The 14,141-nt window shown below is 52.4% G+C and overlaps 4 protein-coding genes across 4 annotated transcripts; 2 read left to right on the top strand and 2 right to left on the bottom strand.

The window, feature by feature from the left end:
- Positions 1–53: 53 nt before the first annotated feature.
- Positions 54–2,621, top strand: Z517_06715 (uncharacterized protein; the record flags this gene model as incomplete). Its single annotated transcript, XM_013428454.1, has 1 exon — positions 54–2,621. The coding sequence occupies one exon, from the start codon at positions 54–56 to the stop codon at positions 2,619–2,621; it is 2,568 nt and encodes an 855-aa protein (XP_013283908.1).
- Positions 2,622–4,376: 1,755 nt separating this feature from the next.
- Z517_06714 (cell division control protein 42) lies at positions 4,377–5,347 on the top strand (the record flags this gene model as incomplete). The annotated part of the gene is made up of 3 exons (XM_013428453.1): positions 4,377–4,522; positions 4,578–4,697; positions 4,906–5,347. 3 exons carry the CDS (start codon positions 4,377–4,379, stop codon positions 5,345–5,347), a joined length of 708 nt encoding a protein of 235 aa, XP_013283907.1.
- A 1,927-nt stretch (positions 5,348–7,274) lies between these two features.
- Z517_06713 (uncharacterized protein) lies at positions 7,275–11,529 on the bottom strand (the record flags this gene model as incomplete). Its single annotated transcript, XM_013428452.1, has 3 exons — positions 7,275–9,020; positions 9,338–9,443; positions 9,662–11,529. The coding sequence occupies 3 exons, from the start codon at positions 11,527–11,529 to the stop codon at positions 7,275–7,277; spliced, it is 3,720 nt and encodes a 1,239-aa protein (XP_013283906.1).
- A 1,030-nt stretch (positions 11,530–12,559) lies between these two features.
- On the bottom strand, positions 12,560–14,054 carry Z517_06712 (DNA-binding protein, 42 kDa; the record flags this gene model as incomplete). The annotated part of the gene is made up of 4 exons (XM_013428451.1): positions 12,560–12,804; positions 12,868–13,707; positions 13,821–13,948; positions 13,993–14,054. The coding sequence occupies 4 exons, from the start codon at positions 14,052–14,054 to the stop codon at positions 12,560–12,562; spliced, it is 1,275 nt and encodes a 424-aa protein (XP_013283905.1).
- Positions 14,055–14,141: the final 87 nt, after the last annotated feature.

Here is a 14,141-nt window from a genome sequence, read left to right as displayed (position 1 = left end):
TTGGACCTGGTCCCGGGGACACGATCCATCAATAATCCCATATGCTTGCTGCAATGCAGAGTCAGGACGTGTTTGGGGGATTTGGCAGCCGCTTTGCTGCTTCAAAATTTGGGACTGATAGTACAGGCTTCAGCCATGGCGCGTACAACTCGAACCACACGGGCTACCCTCCATTTGCCGATCGCAACCAGAGAAAGCCTGCCGTTCCTTCGATAGCTACTGCTACCAAAGATCAACATAGTTATAATGTCACCGAACAGACGCCAGGTACCGCCTTTGAGATGAATTTCACGCCCCTGTTACCTTCTCAGCTTTTGCTCGGCAGCCCTTTCCAGCCAGGTTCTCCTGGTGCCTTCGCTTCTCCGCAGTTTCCCACCTTCAATCGCTTTGGTCCGGGAACCAATGCTCTTCATACGCAGACTCAGCAGTATCAACAGAACCAACATGCTCAGGCGCAGCTCACAAGTCCCACTCAACCTAATGCCAATCCTCTCTCTCCACAAGCATATCAGACGGTCATGTCGCCCGACAGCTATACGGCACAGTCACCGACTGGATTCAGTGGCTTGGGCGGTGCAGCATTCGGGCACTACCAACCTATGGTAGGCATGGGCAACTCATGGATGACTGGCACAAGTCGTACAGTCTACTTGGGAAACATTCCCGCGGACACGTCTGCTGAGGAAATCCTGAGCCATGTCCGAAGTGGTCAGATCGAGTCTGTGAGACTGCTACCTGAGAAAAACTGCGCGTTTATTTCATTCCTGGATAGCAGTTCTGCCACCCATTTCCACTCAGATGCTATCCTCAAAAAGTTGTCAATCAAGGGTCACGACATTAAGATCGGCTGGGGCAAGCCATCCCAGGTGCCGACCTCGGTCGCTCTCGCTGTACAGCAGTCGGGGGCCTCGAGAAACGTCTACCTAGGCAACCTGCCCGAGGACATCACTGAACAAGAGATTCGAGAAGACCTGGGCAAGTTTGGACCCATTGATACTGTCAAGATGGTTCGTGAGAAGGCGATCGCCTTCGTCCACTTCCTCTCCATCAGTAATGCCGTCAAGGCCGTGGCTCAGCTGCCACAGGATCCCAAATGGGGTCCTCCACGGCGGGTTTACTATGGCAAGGATAGGTGTGCCTATGTTTCCAAGACGCAGCAACAGAATGCAGCGCAATACCTGGGTATCGCTCCTGGTTACGCCCACGTGCTGAACGGAGCCGACCGTGATTTGATATCCAATGCCCTAGCACAACAGTCGGTGGCAGCAGCCGCCGTTGCAACTACTGCAGGTGGTGTCAATAACTTGGGAAATCGAACTGTTTACCTTGGAAATATCCACCCTGAGACTACTATCGAGGAGATTTGCAATGTCGTGCGTGGAGGGTTGCTCCATCACATTCGATATATTCCCGATAAGCATATTTGCTTCGTCACATTCATCGATCCTACCTCTGCTGCGTCTTTCTATGCGCTGAGCAACCTTCAAGGACTAATGATCCACAATAGACGGCTGAAGATTGGGTGGGGAAAGCACTCGGGAGCTCTCCCACCTGCCATTGCTTTGGCCGTCAGCGGAGGAGCCTCAAGAAATGTGTATATTGGAAATCTCGATGAGAGCTGGAGCGAAGAACGATTACGACAGGACTTTTCCGAGTACGGTGAAATCGAGTTGGTCAATACTCTGCGAGAGAAAAGCTGTGCTTTTGTCAACTTTACCAACATTGCCAACGCCATCAAAGCCATTGAGGCTGTACGACAGCGAGAAGAGTACAAGCGGTTCAAGATCAACTTCGGCAAAGACCGGTGCGGCAATCCCCCTCGCCAGAACCTGAACAATGCCAATGGCAGCCAGTCACGGCTCCAGAACTCGATTGACAGTGCAGGTTCCCCAGCTGCAATGAATGGATTTGACCATGCTGTGTCACAGTCAGGCTCTAGTCCCACGAGGTCGACAATTCCAACCGGGCCTAAGGCCTCACTCGGGCCACAGTCTCAAATCGCTGCGCGTCAGACAAGCCTGCCTGCGCCAACACCGTCGGCGATCCTGAATGCAGGCAACAACAACCCCTTGACAATGTATCTATCACATGTGTCACAACAGCAAGCTCAAGCTGAACAGGATTTGCGGGACGACTCCCTGACATTTGCCCAGCTACAGCAGCAGCAGAACCATGCTTTGGCGAATCAACAGGCAGCACTGTACGGCGATATGCCGAACGGACATAACGGATTGGAGATTCCAAGCTCGTCGCATATTCCTCGACAGAGCAGCATCAGCGGTGGATTCAATTCGAACTCTATGAGCAATGGCGCGTCCACCACCGTCGGTGGGCTTCTGGCCCCTACGAACACCGGACTAGGAGCAAGCAGGAGTGCCCACTCCCGAGCTGTATCGCTCCCAGCCTTTTCGCAAGAGCTCTTTGGTGGCCAGCAGTCTACGCAACCAGGCTCGTCGTCGTCACGCGGCTTTGGTGGGCATGCTCCGCAAGGCAGCTTTGGTGGATTTGGATCGGTTTTTGGCACTGGCTTCGGGACCAGTGGGTTTAATGGACTGGGACTGACGAGCGATGGCCGTGGAGGTCTCTCCGGTTGGGCTGAGGAGGAAATAGGGGCAAAATAAATGAAAAACTAATTTGTCGAGGGGTTTGGCTGTACTGGTCTTGGGAGAATGTGGAATTGCATGTGTTTTGAATGAGGGTTTTACAGGTGATTTATTGCGATACCTCCGTTCTAATAGTGTGGGATTATGGCGTGAACCAAAATGTGCATTTCGATGCGTCCTTTGACTGCATCCTCGTGAACTTGTGACGAAAGTCGGACATCTCAAAAGACGATTTTGGGGCATTGCGGCGGCTTCAAGTCATGTTGTCGGGGTGGACGTATGACGTGGTAGGTCAAGGCTATATCACAGGTGCTTCTGCAATGGTGTAGCTTGCATAAGTTCATAGCAAATGTGATAGCTGAACAAGGCTCAATCAAAGCCTTCCGTTTGGGAGCAGATCTTGAAGACTCGGACATCAGACTCGGATTCTACTCGATCGCGTCGACATGTAGCTGGTATTCGACGCGCTCTTGGGCAGACATGGGGAGCAGCTGCAGGGGATGACTCGCGGAACTGCGTCGGACAAGGCCACCAGTAGGAACCGTTGAAATGGGGGTGTCCTCGTGGGGGAATGATATGCACAGCTTGTTGACTTGATTCTTTGTGCCTCGAAAGCCCAATGAATTGCGTGCTCAAAATGACTATTGACCACCGCAGCTGAAACTCCTGATCCCGTCCATACAAGTTATACCCATTGCTAGGTCCCGAGGGTTTATTTTTCGCGCAAAAGTTTCGCGTTTGGAGCCATGCCAGATCGAGCATCGTACAAAGGCTTGAGTGTTGTCAAGGATGAGAGAAGATAGGCGAGCATTCTCTTTGTTTTCCGCTGCAAGTCAGAAGTGCAATCTTGAGTTTGATGAGAGTTACCAAAGTGAGTGACCTTGAGGGAGATGGGACCACCCTGCTACTCGGTTCAGCCTAGTTCAACGCGTTTTGAGCCCCCAAAGCTGCGCAGAGCTGCCTAACCAGAGCTGTCACAGTCGGGGCAGCCGCTGAAGAGTCAAGACCTTCCTACCAGGCGGACCGCGGGCGGGCTTGGAGCCTGATGAGCCGGAGCTGCACCTAAAGACAAGCTGCTCTACCTAATAGCTCCCCCCAAAGGCTCAGCCCAAGCAACAAGCCTAGTGTGCCTAAAGCTAGGCCGCGACCCCCATACCCTTTATTTCCCTCCCTCGTCTATCGTGGCAAGCTGCGTCCTCCCTCTCCGTATCTGCGACTCCATCACCCATTCCCATTCCACGTCGACCTCGTCCATCACGTCTCTTTCCCAACCCTGTCCCTTTTATCCATTCCATCCTCGCACGACTCCTCTCGCAACTTGTCATTTCCGGTAAATGTCACTGCTCTCGCACTGAAGACTAGACTTCCTTCAGGATCTTCTGTTTCTTGAACATAACCCAACGCTTCTCTTGCTGGTCAATTTCCTCTTCGATCCTGATCGCTAGGGCCGTTGACCGCCCTGCCCTCTACTCGCGCCTACCTTGGAACCCCCCCTTCGCTTCCTACCTTGTGAGCATTCTGGCTGTGAGAAAAAGAGATGGAGTAACATAAAGCTGATGGGAAACGACAGTATTGATCTTCCTAAAACGCTCGACTTCACGTACTATTCAAGTGACAGTCCTTCCCCGTTGGAACTCCTTTACCGCCTCATATCACGGGCAGAAAAGAGAAGTGACAGCTTCGAGCCTCCCTTACAAACACCGCCTGTTTCAATCTTCTCTCACACAATCGTTACTCGTCCGTTCCCTTCTTCCTTTGGTAAGTTGAACAAAAATGTTATCTCGTCTCAAGAAGATTGTGCTTGCGACACAGAGACTAAGAGTGCGCCCTCTCAGACCCTTGAATCCGAGCCGCATACGTCGACTGGAGGACGACATCTTTGAAATAGACGAGAACGGAATGGTTGTTGCCACGATTAAGTGAGTCTACCGATCACGGCTGAGTGAGACAGTTCCACTGATATTCCGACTCCAGGTGTGTGGTTGTCGGCGACGGTGCAGTTGGCAAGACATGCTTGTTGATCTCATACACCACAAACAAATTCCCCTCGGAATATGTCCCTACAGTCTTCGACAACTATGCCGTGACGGTGATGTGAGTACTCTGTGGCTTTGTTCTCAGAACGCGACCCCTGTTTTTACGCGTTCACGTGGCTTAAGTTTTGTTCTTTCACGTACTTCTTGGTGACATCTTATCTCCAAAATTGATATCTGTCCCAAGCTCGCCGGTCTGATGGTGCTAGCCGTTGTTGATCCAAACCCGTCTCAGCCCGAGCACGTGAGCTGACCAAGGGGGTGTCTAGGATCGGCGATGAGCCATACACGTTGGGACTTTTCGATACGGCCGGACAAGAGGATTACGACCGTCTTCGACCATTGTCATATCCCCAGACCGACGTCTTCCTTGTTTGCTTTTCTGTCACGTCACCAGCGTCATTTGAAAACGTGAGAGAAAAATGGTTCCCGGAGGTTCACCATCACTGTCCTGGAGTCCCTTGTCTCATTGTTGGCACCCAAACCGATCTCCGGGATGATCCATCTGTCCGAGAAAAGCTTGCAAAGCAAAAGATGCAGCCTGTCCGCAAGGAAGACGGAGAAAGAATGGCCAAGGAGCTCGGAGCTGTCAAATATGTCGAATGCAGCGCCCTGACTCAGTATAAGCTTAAGGACGTATTTGACGAGGCGATCGTGGCAGCGCTAGAACCCCCACCGAAAAAGAGCAGCAAGAAATGCACGATTTTGTGAGATGGCGGGGCCAGGGCTTCGAGCAATGGAGCAAGGGGATTCCTTTTTTCGTTCCGAGGTTCGTGATACGTTTGCTGTATCACAATCGAAGTTTCCCTCACGCTAATCAGATTTTGGATACTAGCACCATTTCTTCCATTTTTCTTGTCAGGTCTTGCTGATACGTCTACAACTTTTTCTCCATCGCGAGGGACATTGGACGCATTTTGGACATGGCTAGAGCTCGAATGGCACCTTGTCAAACTCATCCCGGCAACGCACAAGACAGTTTGTGCCATATTCAAACTCAAGCAGCCATCTCTCTGCTGAAGACAAAGCAGAGCTCACAGACGCAGTTTTCCAACCTTCTATTCCCGACTACGTTGGACATGTGGTTCTCATCAGCCATTCAGCGGCGTTTGATACAAGGGCGACTGGGAAATCGTGCAGGAGTACATACAGGAGGCTGGGCAACTTTACGGGCAACTTCCATGACAAACGAATTGCAGGTTTTTTTTAGGGCATCGCAAGCTTGGGGGCGTCAAGCGGCGTTTCTTTCTCTTAATCGAGGACCAGCTGTGCACGTTGAATCTCAGGAATGGCAGCCATGTGCGCATTCCAATCCGAGGCTGGTTGAGTCTCGTGAGAACCATCGGAGCCGACAGACAAATGCCAATGAATTGTCCCTTTTTTTTTTTTGAAACTCGCCGTCCTTTTTGGTATCCACAAAGCCTTGCTGCTTCAAGGTATTTCCTTGTTTCTTGTTCCATACTTGGTGCTTTGATGTTGTGTCATTGGATACTGTCCGTTGTCGACATTCGAACTCTCTTTGCACATTGTCCATTCTCCCAGTCAAGAGAGTATCACCGTGATAAGCAGCAGCAAGTAGGACAGGAAAGATGGGGGAGATAAGGAAGATATCCCGACCGTGTGTTAGATCTTTCTTTTTCCACTATCGACGGACTATACATACATAGCCCAGCCTGTACCGAGTACCTCGCACTGTTTCCTTATGTGCCTAAGTACCGGCAGTAGGTAGGTACGTACATATGTATGTATGGATACAGTACAGTCAAGTCCAGTCCAGTCACAGTCCCAGCCTCAGTCGAATCGAATCGAGAGACCAAAGAGAGAAGAAACCCCTTGGAATCGAAGCAGGAGAGAAGAGGAGAGAAAAGAAGAGAAAAAGAACCTTCCATCTTCTACGTACATATATACCATATCCCTCCTGGTTGATTCCCGCTGTTCTGTACCTCGTGGTACATATCAACTATTGCAGCAAATAGAAACTGGCCCCATCCATTCCATTTACGCCTTTATACATGGACATGAACATGGACAGGGACAGGGAACAGGAATCAGGACCGGAACCAGGACCGGGAAAGGGAATAAAAGATCGAAATAGAAAACCCATTCCGTTCCCATTTCACCCACCCACCCTCAATGCCTCTCACGCACGGCTGTACGCACGAACGTATTCTCACGTTCTCAGCAAAAGGAGGGGTGTTAACGTATCACAAGGTCTTCTTCTGCTTCTTCTTTGTCGTCTTCTCCGTCTCCGTCTTCTGCTTCTGCTTCTTCTTCTTCTTCTGCCTTTTGGCTCGAGTTCTTACAATTGGATCTGTGGACCGACTCAAAGCAGCTCAGAAAAACATGCTCCAAAAACTTTGACTCCAAAACAGGTTTTCCATATCCCAATTCCTAAGTCACGACGAATTCCCATGTGTCCGGATTGCTGGCATCAAGGGGGGTTCCTTTCCTTTCTCCAGTCTCACATCTGATCACCTTTGGGATAGGCTCTCCGTCCTTTTCACACAACCTCAAGGGCTCAGATCTCGGGTTGGAGTGGGTGCTCGCGTTCAGTAGCGGCGTCCTCAGAAGGCATCTAAAAAGGTCGACTGTCACCTAGTCTTCTAGGCCTTGGTCGCTAGCTAGATTTGCAGTAAATTCAAGGCGACAGGTCCCGCCTAGTAACGCTGTTCCTGTTTCCATAACCCTGTGCTGCCTTATTCGTAGGACCATACTTTGCAGAAGTCTCAGTTCTCGTCGGAAAGAACGCATCGAGCCACCTCAGACCGGCTTCTTCCTTGTCGCGTCGGCGGATCGCGGCTTCATCAAGTAGAGCTGGGCGGGCTCCATCTTCTTCTTCTTGTTTGGATTCCACTGCGCGCTCATCGGACGTGTCGCCATTCGCCATCTTAGAACCCGAGACGTCCGCCACAGCAGCTACACGCAATGCTGGATTGACAGGTAGCCCATCATCGGTGGACGGCGGTGACGATGTTGGTAGATTATTCAACGTGAGCCAGCGAACGGTCGTATCATTTCTGGGATCTTGGGTGGTAGGAGGCATCTCGTCGTCAGCATAGCTCCCGTCCAAAGACTCGGCATCGACAGATCTCGAGCGTGAGCGTGAACGTGAGCGTGAGGTGTTTGTAGCGCGGCCCAAAAAGGCAAGTCTTCGGTTGATAAGCTCTTGCAACTCAAGCAGTTGATCAAGCTCAGTCTTTTCGACAGCATCCACCACGTCAGACGGGGCTTCGCTGATCAATTGATTTGTCAATTCTGCCAACGCATCCCCAGAGTAGCCGTTGATGCCCCTCTGGGACATTTGAGCCAGGTTTAAAACGGTTTGCTGTTCTCGGATTGATCGTCTCCGCAAAGCAACATTTGCTTTGGCTGTCTCGGTGATGGCCAGAGCATTCGCGCCGGTAAAGAAGTCGGGTTCTCGAATCTTGACGATGGTCTGTGAAGGTGGATGGTGAAGAACGGCGCCATCAGGACGATACTTGCGGTTTCGTATCCTCTTGGGGGCATCCATCAATCTGGGGAAGGCTTGGTCTTCATACCAGCTCTTCTTAACCCGATCAATGAAATCCAGTCTGATACCCATCTCAGGAATTCGGTAAATTTTGCCGTGCATTTGGACTTCCTTGGTTTTGTCCAACTCAGGTTCGTCTTTCATGAGATCGACTTCGATGATTCCGTTGTTTCGGAAACCTCGGCTCACACTGACATCAAGTGGCACTGCATTCTTCGGCTTGCGTAATCGAGGAACGCGGCCAAGTTCTCCTGGAGCTTTCTCACTCTGCCTGCCGGCGGCCACCAGGTCGTGTTCGACGTGGAGAGGACATCGCCACGATGCACCCGGTTTGTCTCCAGGGCGACGCCGCGGTGGGACGGCTAGAGGCGGATCAATACAATCCAGATGCCATCTCGCCGGGCAGAAGTCACAAGGAATGATGTCGCGGCCGTTGGCAGTCAAATTACAGTGATAGCATCTGATGATGTGGCCCTTGCTATCGCGCGTCTCCTTGTAATTGGGTTCTTCGATGAAGCCGGCCCGATTCATCTTGGCCGTATTGTTTTGGGTGCGGGGAGGGCCGACTTCCTCATATTCGCCCTCGTCGCCTGTTCGAACTCCCTCAAAGTAGTCGCGAATGTCGGAAGGAAGCGAGTAGGCTTTCGGGATAATGTCGTCAACACGGCGAAGAACGAGGCCAAAAAGACCCGATGGATGAGGGACCTGTTTGGTCCTCCGAGCCACACATCGCGGACAGAACCATTCACCCTCCACCTCTTCATCCGGATCCAGGGGTGGCTCCAAACAGGCATGATGGAAGGAATTCGTACAACCATCGCAGCAAAGGAGCTTCCCTTCGCCACCACACGATGCGCAAAACTCGTCGTTATCCTGAAAAATCAAGTCAGCAATTGATGGGTGCAACATCAATCACTATGGCAAACGGAGAAAGCCTTCAGTGAAACCAAGGGGAAGCAGGCAAACAGAAAGTGGATAGGACTCCGGTCTCAAGGAAAAAGAAAGACCCCAAAAGACTGATGAGACTGGGATAAGAAGGGGAAACAAAAGTTGGTAAGGGGGGATGATGGACTGGAGCCAATCGTGGCTAGGATCAGAGCCTGGTGTGGCCGGGGGGTGGGAAAATAGGTGGAAAATAGGTGGGAAAAAGGAAGAAAATTGGGTTGGGCTGCCCGGGGCTTGTTTCCTACCTCTGCGCCTGAATCCGCTCCATTCAAATTGCCGATCCCAGCATCGCGCCCGGGCCCCGCACGTGCAATTCCTGCTGTGATTCCGCCATTCTTGGGCTTGTTGGGCCTATGGGTGAAGAGTCAGCCAATATATCCCCTAGAACACAGATCCAACTGGTGATGGCATGGGTTTGCAGGTGGTGGCCTTTCCAAACACGTCGGTGGCAGCCTGACATGCGAGCCAGTACCATCCAGATTATCTCAACAATGGCCTCGGCCCCCAATTCTCGCGCTCAAGGCGAAGCATCAGGACCAAAGGGAAAGTAAAAAGAGGGCAATACGTACGAAACCATGACCCGCGCAGATTTGCGTGTTTTCTGTGCCGGGTGAAGCCTGGTCGATCTTGGGGTTGCACCTCGTGGGTGGGCGTTTGCCACACCCGGTGGTGGTGGCACAAGCAACGGACCAGGAGAGGACGAGTCGGGCGTCGAGTCCTCGAAATCATCAATGTCCACCTCATCGTATCTTCTCTTGCGACCGGCTCCGTTGGTCAAGGTGTTGTCAGGCAGAGCCTGCGCACTCACTGGGGATGTCAGTGTGGCGATGGGCACAACCAGGCGGTTTGGATGAATAACCGGGGGAGGCGGATTGTCAGTCGATGCAGGTCGCTCTGGATGGCTATGGACTGGGTCTCGTTCGTGGCTTTCGGGTCGAGGAATGGTGTTGTAATCATGAAAGCTGTCATCTAGATAAAGCCGCTTCCGCCTGGAAAGTTCATCAATGTCGAAGTCGGTGTCTTCTCGCGTCTTCTTGAACTTTTTGTTCGAGTTCGCTTTGGACGAAGTTGCGAGCTCGGGATAGGACTGTTTCGGGCCAGCTTGAGAAGGGAGAGTCGAGGCACTGGCAGCTGAACGGAGTCTGTTGCCGGCTGCCGCCCGGCTTGCGGCTTGGCGCTGTCCAGCTGATCGTGATCGCCCATCCCCTGCCGACTCGTCACCCTGTGGCTCCCATGGTGGTGGGATTTCATCAGGTATTGAGGGGGCTGACGATAGCGACGAGATGGTAGACACGCTTCCTGATCTTTTCCGCTTGTGCGGTGACGAAGTAGAGGTGTGGTGGATGGACTTTCCAAGGGGCTCAGCGATGTCCGCGGAGCGCGAAATCGTAGACGGCGACAGTGGCGTGTCTTCAGGGCCATAGGTAGCTAAGGCGCGCGGGAGGTTGAAGTAGAGATTGATTCTGCGAGGTCGATCTTCAGAATACACGGGGCCACTGTCATCCAAGTGGTTGGGTTTCGGCGAGCGTTCTCGGTGTTCAGGGGAAGCGAGGTCATTGAATATTTGAGGAGAAGGTTGATATGGGCTCGCTGACATCTGACTTTCTCTCCTGTGCTGCTTGACGCCCGACTTTATGTAGCGCTTGAAAACTTTAAACTGCTCGGAGCTGGGAGATTTGTTGATCAAAGCCTCCAACACATTCCACAAGTCGGGGTTCATCTGAGCATCGTCCCGGATTCTCTGGAGCCCACGCACCAGATCTGGCGTGTTCTTCTGATGTGCTTCGCGTACAGCACGGTCGACATGAGTGCGAAGTCGGTCTTGTCGGAGTTGCTGCTGGATCGATAGCGGCTTGGGAGAGACATGGGTGGTGGGCGTAAATGATAATGTGCCAGGAGACGGCGACACGGTTGTTGCTTGGTGCATATCTGCAACGTCTCTCCTAGAAGGACGGCCACGTGGAGGACTGGAAATGACAATTGTATCGTGAGGAATTGATGGGTTGTCAGGTAATATTTCAGGCTGCTCGGTTTCAATTGTTGGTGCTGCTACCACCACCACGTCCTCCTCCATCGGTGACGCCGAGTCCACCTTTTCAGGCTCTGCCACGGGGGTGACAACTTCTTCCAGCTGTGCTGGAGCTGGTCGTGGCGAAGGGCGGACATAATTCAGTTTGAGCTTTTGTAGCAATCGGTGAGACGGCGCGGTCCCTAGAGGCTGCATATTCTCCAGCACGCCCACCCTCTCGAGACCTTTTGTATCTTCAAAGCTGGGGACCGCAGGTCGCACAGCCGGCTCAATCCATTTGTCCAGACTCGTCTGTTGACCATTTCTCGTCGAGACATTCTCAGCGGGCTTTGGTGCAGCCTCTTTGTCCCCAAATGTTGCGGGACTCGAATAGCGGCTCGACCTGTGCCGCAATGATCTGGTGGCCATCCTTGCCTTCTTTCTCCGCGCCGCACGCGCCGACTGCTTGACAATTAGTTCAGGGACGTGTCAGAAGGGGCAAGTCGAGGACTCACTGTAGCCTTGGATGCGGCTCAGCGGGCAGAGGGCGCAGGCTGTGACGAGGTGCGAGGACGAAGAAGTTATTAATGGCGCATGGTGTTGTGGTTCCGCAAACGAGGAAATACCAGAATCCAGTGGTGACAAAAGAATCGGGCAAGGGGCACTTAGCCTTAGGCCACACGGCCACTAGCCTGGCACAGAGTTGCTGCTCCTGCCCAGTTGCCCGCCGGCCTCCGCAGCGGCGACTCCTCGGCGTCCCTTTTGCTCCCTTTGCCCCCCTAAACCGCTTGAAAGGGCCCAAGGCTGAGAGCTCCCTATCCCTGTTTGTTATTGACCTGAATGTCCGCGCGCCCCATCTATCCCAAAAGCTCTTGGAGGAAACACGCTCGCAGCCAGCCAGCCAGCCAGCCACGAACCTCGTGGGTTTGTTTGAAGCTGACAACTCATCCATATATCACTTCTCAACCTGATCTTAGGCAACAGTCACTGTCTTCATCATGACGTGGCGACATGTATCGGGCAGCCTCCCCTGGCTTTTGCCCCTCTTCCTCTACCGCCTAGTTGGAAGAAGTCCAGTCACGGCAAAGCCTAGGTAGAATTACGAATTACACAGAATCCAAGGGTCGCAACAGTTTCTTTATTGATCGTTCTGCGGATGGTCATCGTTTGGTGCTCATTTTCCCTTTCAAACTCATGGCCACTGATTGCGACCATCGGGGCGGCGGTGACGAGCACGATACATGTGCTCTCCTTCCTGAGATCCTCTCACCGTCCTGAAACACGCTTCTTCTCGGTTGTGAGCGTCAGTCGCGTCAGATACTCAACCAGCTACCCGTGCATCTTGTGGCATGTCAAAAGTGACTGTCACCAAGAGCGCGTTGGCTTAGTTGCCAAATAACCCTTATGCCTGGTTAACCACTTGCCAGCATTTGTTGGCCTTTGGCAAGGGAGAAGCTGTTCATTCGTCATCGCTGTCATCCTCATCGTCGTCACTCTCTTCCTCGGTGGTAGCCGCTGCTGCAGCCTTCTTGGCTGGCTTCTTCTTCTTTTTCTTGTTCTTGCTCTTGGAGCCAGTGGACTTGCTGAGTGGTCGCTCGAGAATTGATAGAACTTCTTCATCCTCAATCTTCTTGTCGGACTTGATGGCTTCCAAGTCCAGCGGGGGCGGAGCCGCTAGGCGTGTAAGACCATTCTTGGTGATAGCTGTAGCAAAAGACCGGTAGTTAGCATAAAGCATTAAATCAAACATGGTACGGTTCAACTTACCAATGGTGGTGAACAGTCTCGACACTGGAGAACCATCCGCCTCTGCGGCAGGCTTATATTCACGCAGAACCCCGGACCTGATGCACTCAACCACGCCGACCTTGCCAGCTCTCTCGTCATCCAATTGCCGCAAGCTGAAAGGGAAGGTACCGAACTTCTTGACGATTTCTGAGAGAACTTGTCGTGAACTCGGGCGCTTCAGACCGTAAGTCGTAGTGGTCCGCCTCAGCAGGGTCGACCGCTTGTCCAACTCTTTGACCTTGCCGGATCCCAGACTCATGCCCATTTCGACCCCCCACACCTCGCCGACGTCTGCAGAGCCTTCCCCCTTAGCACCATCCGCAGGGGACAGGATGATCCTCTTCTTGCCTTCAATCTCATTCTTTTCAAACAGCCAAGACGTGGTGTGCTGCACGACATGGACGTCATAGGCTTTTGCGACCTTATCAATCAGCGAGATGATCTTGGTCTGCGTGGGTGGTTTTTCAGCGGCAGCCTTCTTCTTTTCTTCCTCTGTGCCGCTTGCCAGAAGTCCGGGTGGCACCATGAGTCGCAGCAGGAGTTCATTGGCATAGTATGTGGCGAGAAGCAGGTCGGCTTCTCTGCCAGTGATCTCTGCTTTCTTCCCCTTCTCTTGTGGCACCACGACGGTATCCCCAACAATCGCGCCATATCCGTCGATCTGTGCACCAAGCTGAATCTTGACCAGCTCACCAGCCTTGATGGTCAAGGCGGCGTCATCGGCGTCTGAGACCAGAGGGGTGAATGGGGTGACATGGGCACTAGGAGATATTGTGCAAGGGGTCGCAATTCCTTTGTTGATGGACTTTCCTTTGTAGACTGCAGACCTTGTATGTTAGAGCAGGATGTTTTGACAAGTCTTTGTCGGCGCACGGTCACATTTGAAAGAGGTATCTCAGTTGTGGCCTGGCGGGGAAATAGAATGCCCTTACCTTTGCTAAGCTCTGCTTCGAGGAGTTCGTCACCTTTGATGCACAGGTCGACAATCTTTGCTCCTTCAACCAGCCATTTGGAGACTTCCTCGAGGACTTTGTGGCTGATTGTCGCGGCGGTCTTGTACCTGGCGGTAAATGTCAGTCATGAATCCAGACCATTTCAAGGTACAGGACTTGCTTGGTGAGATTGTCTGGGTTGTTGATGCCCTCTGCTACCGCTGCGTCAGCCATTTTGAGCAAAGCAGTGGTGTCCAAAAAAAGAGGCGTGCAATTTCACAGATGAAGTCGCCAACAACTCGACGCTTTTCGACTGATATT

The sequence above is a fragment of the Fonsecaea pedrosoi genome, assembly GCF_000835455.1.
Source record: "Fonsecaea pedrosoi CBS 271.37 unplaced genomic scaffold supercont1.4, whole genome shotgun sequence".
Lineage (NCBI taxonomy): Eukaryota > Fungi > Ascomycota > Eurotiomycetes > Chaetothyriales > Herpotrichiellaceae > Fonsecaea > Fonsecaea pedrosoi.
Note: the sequence above shows the minus strand (reverse complement) of the source record. Positions and strands in the feature narration are given on the sequence as shown.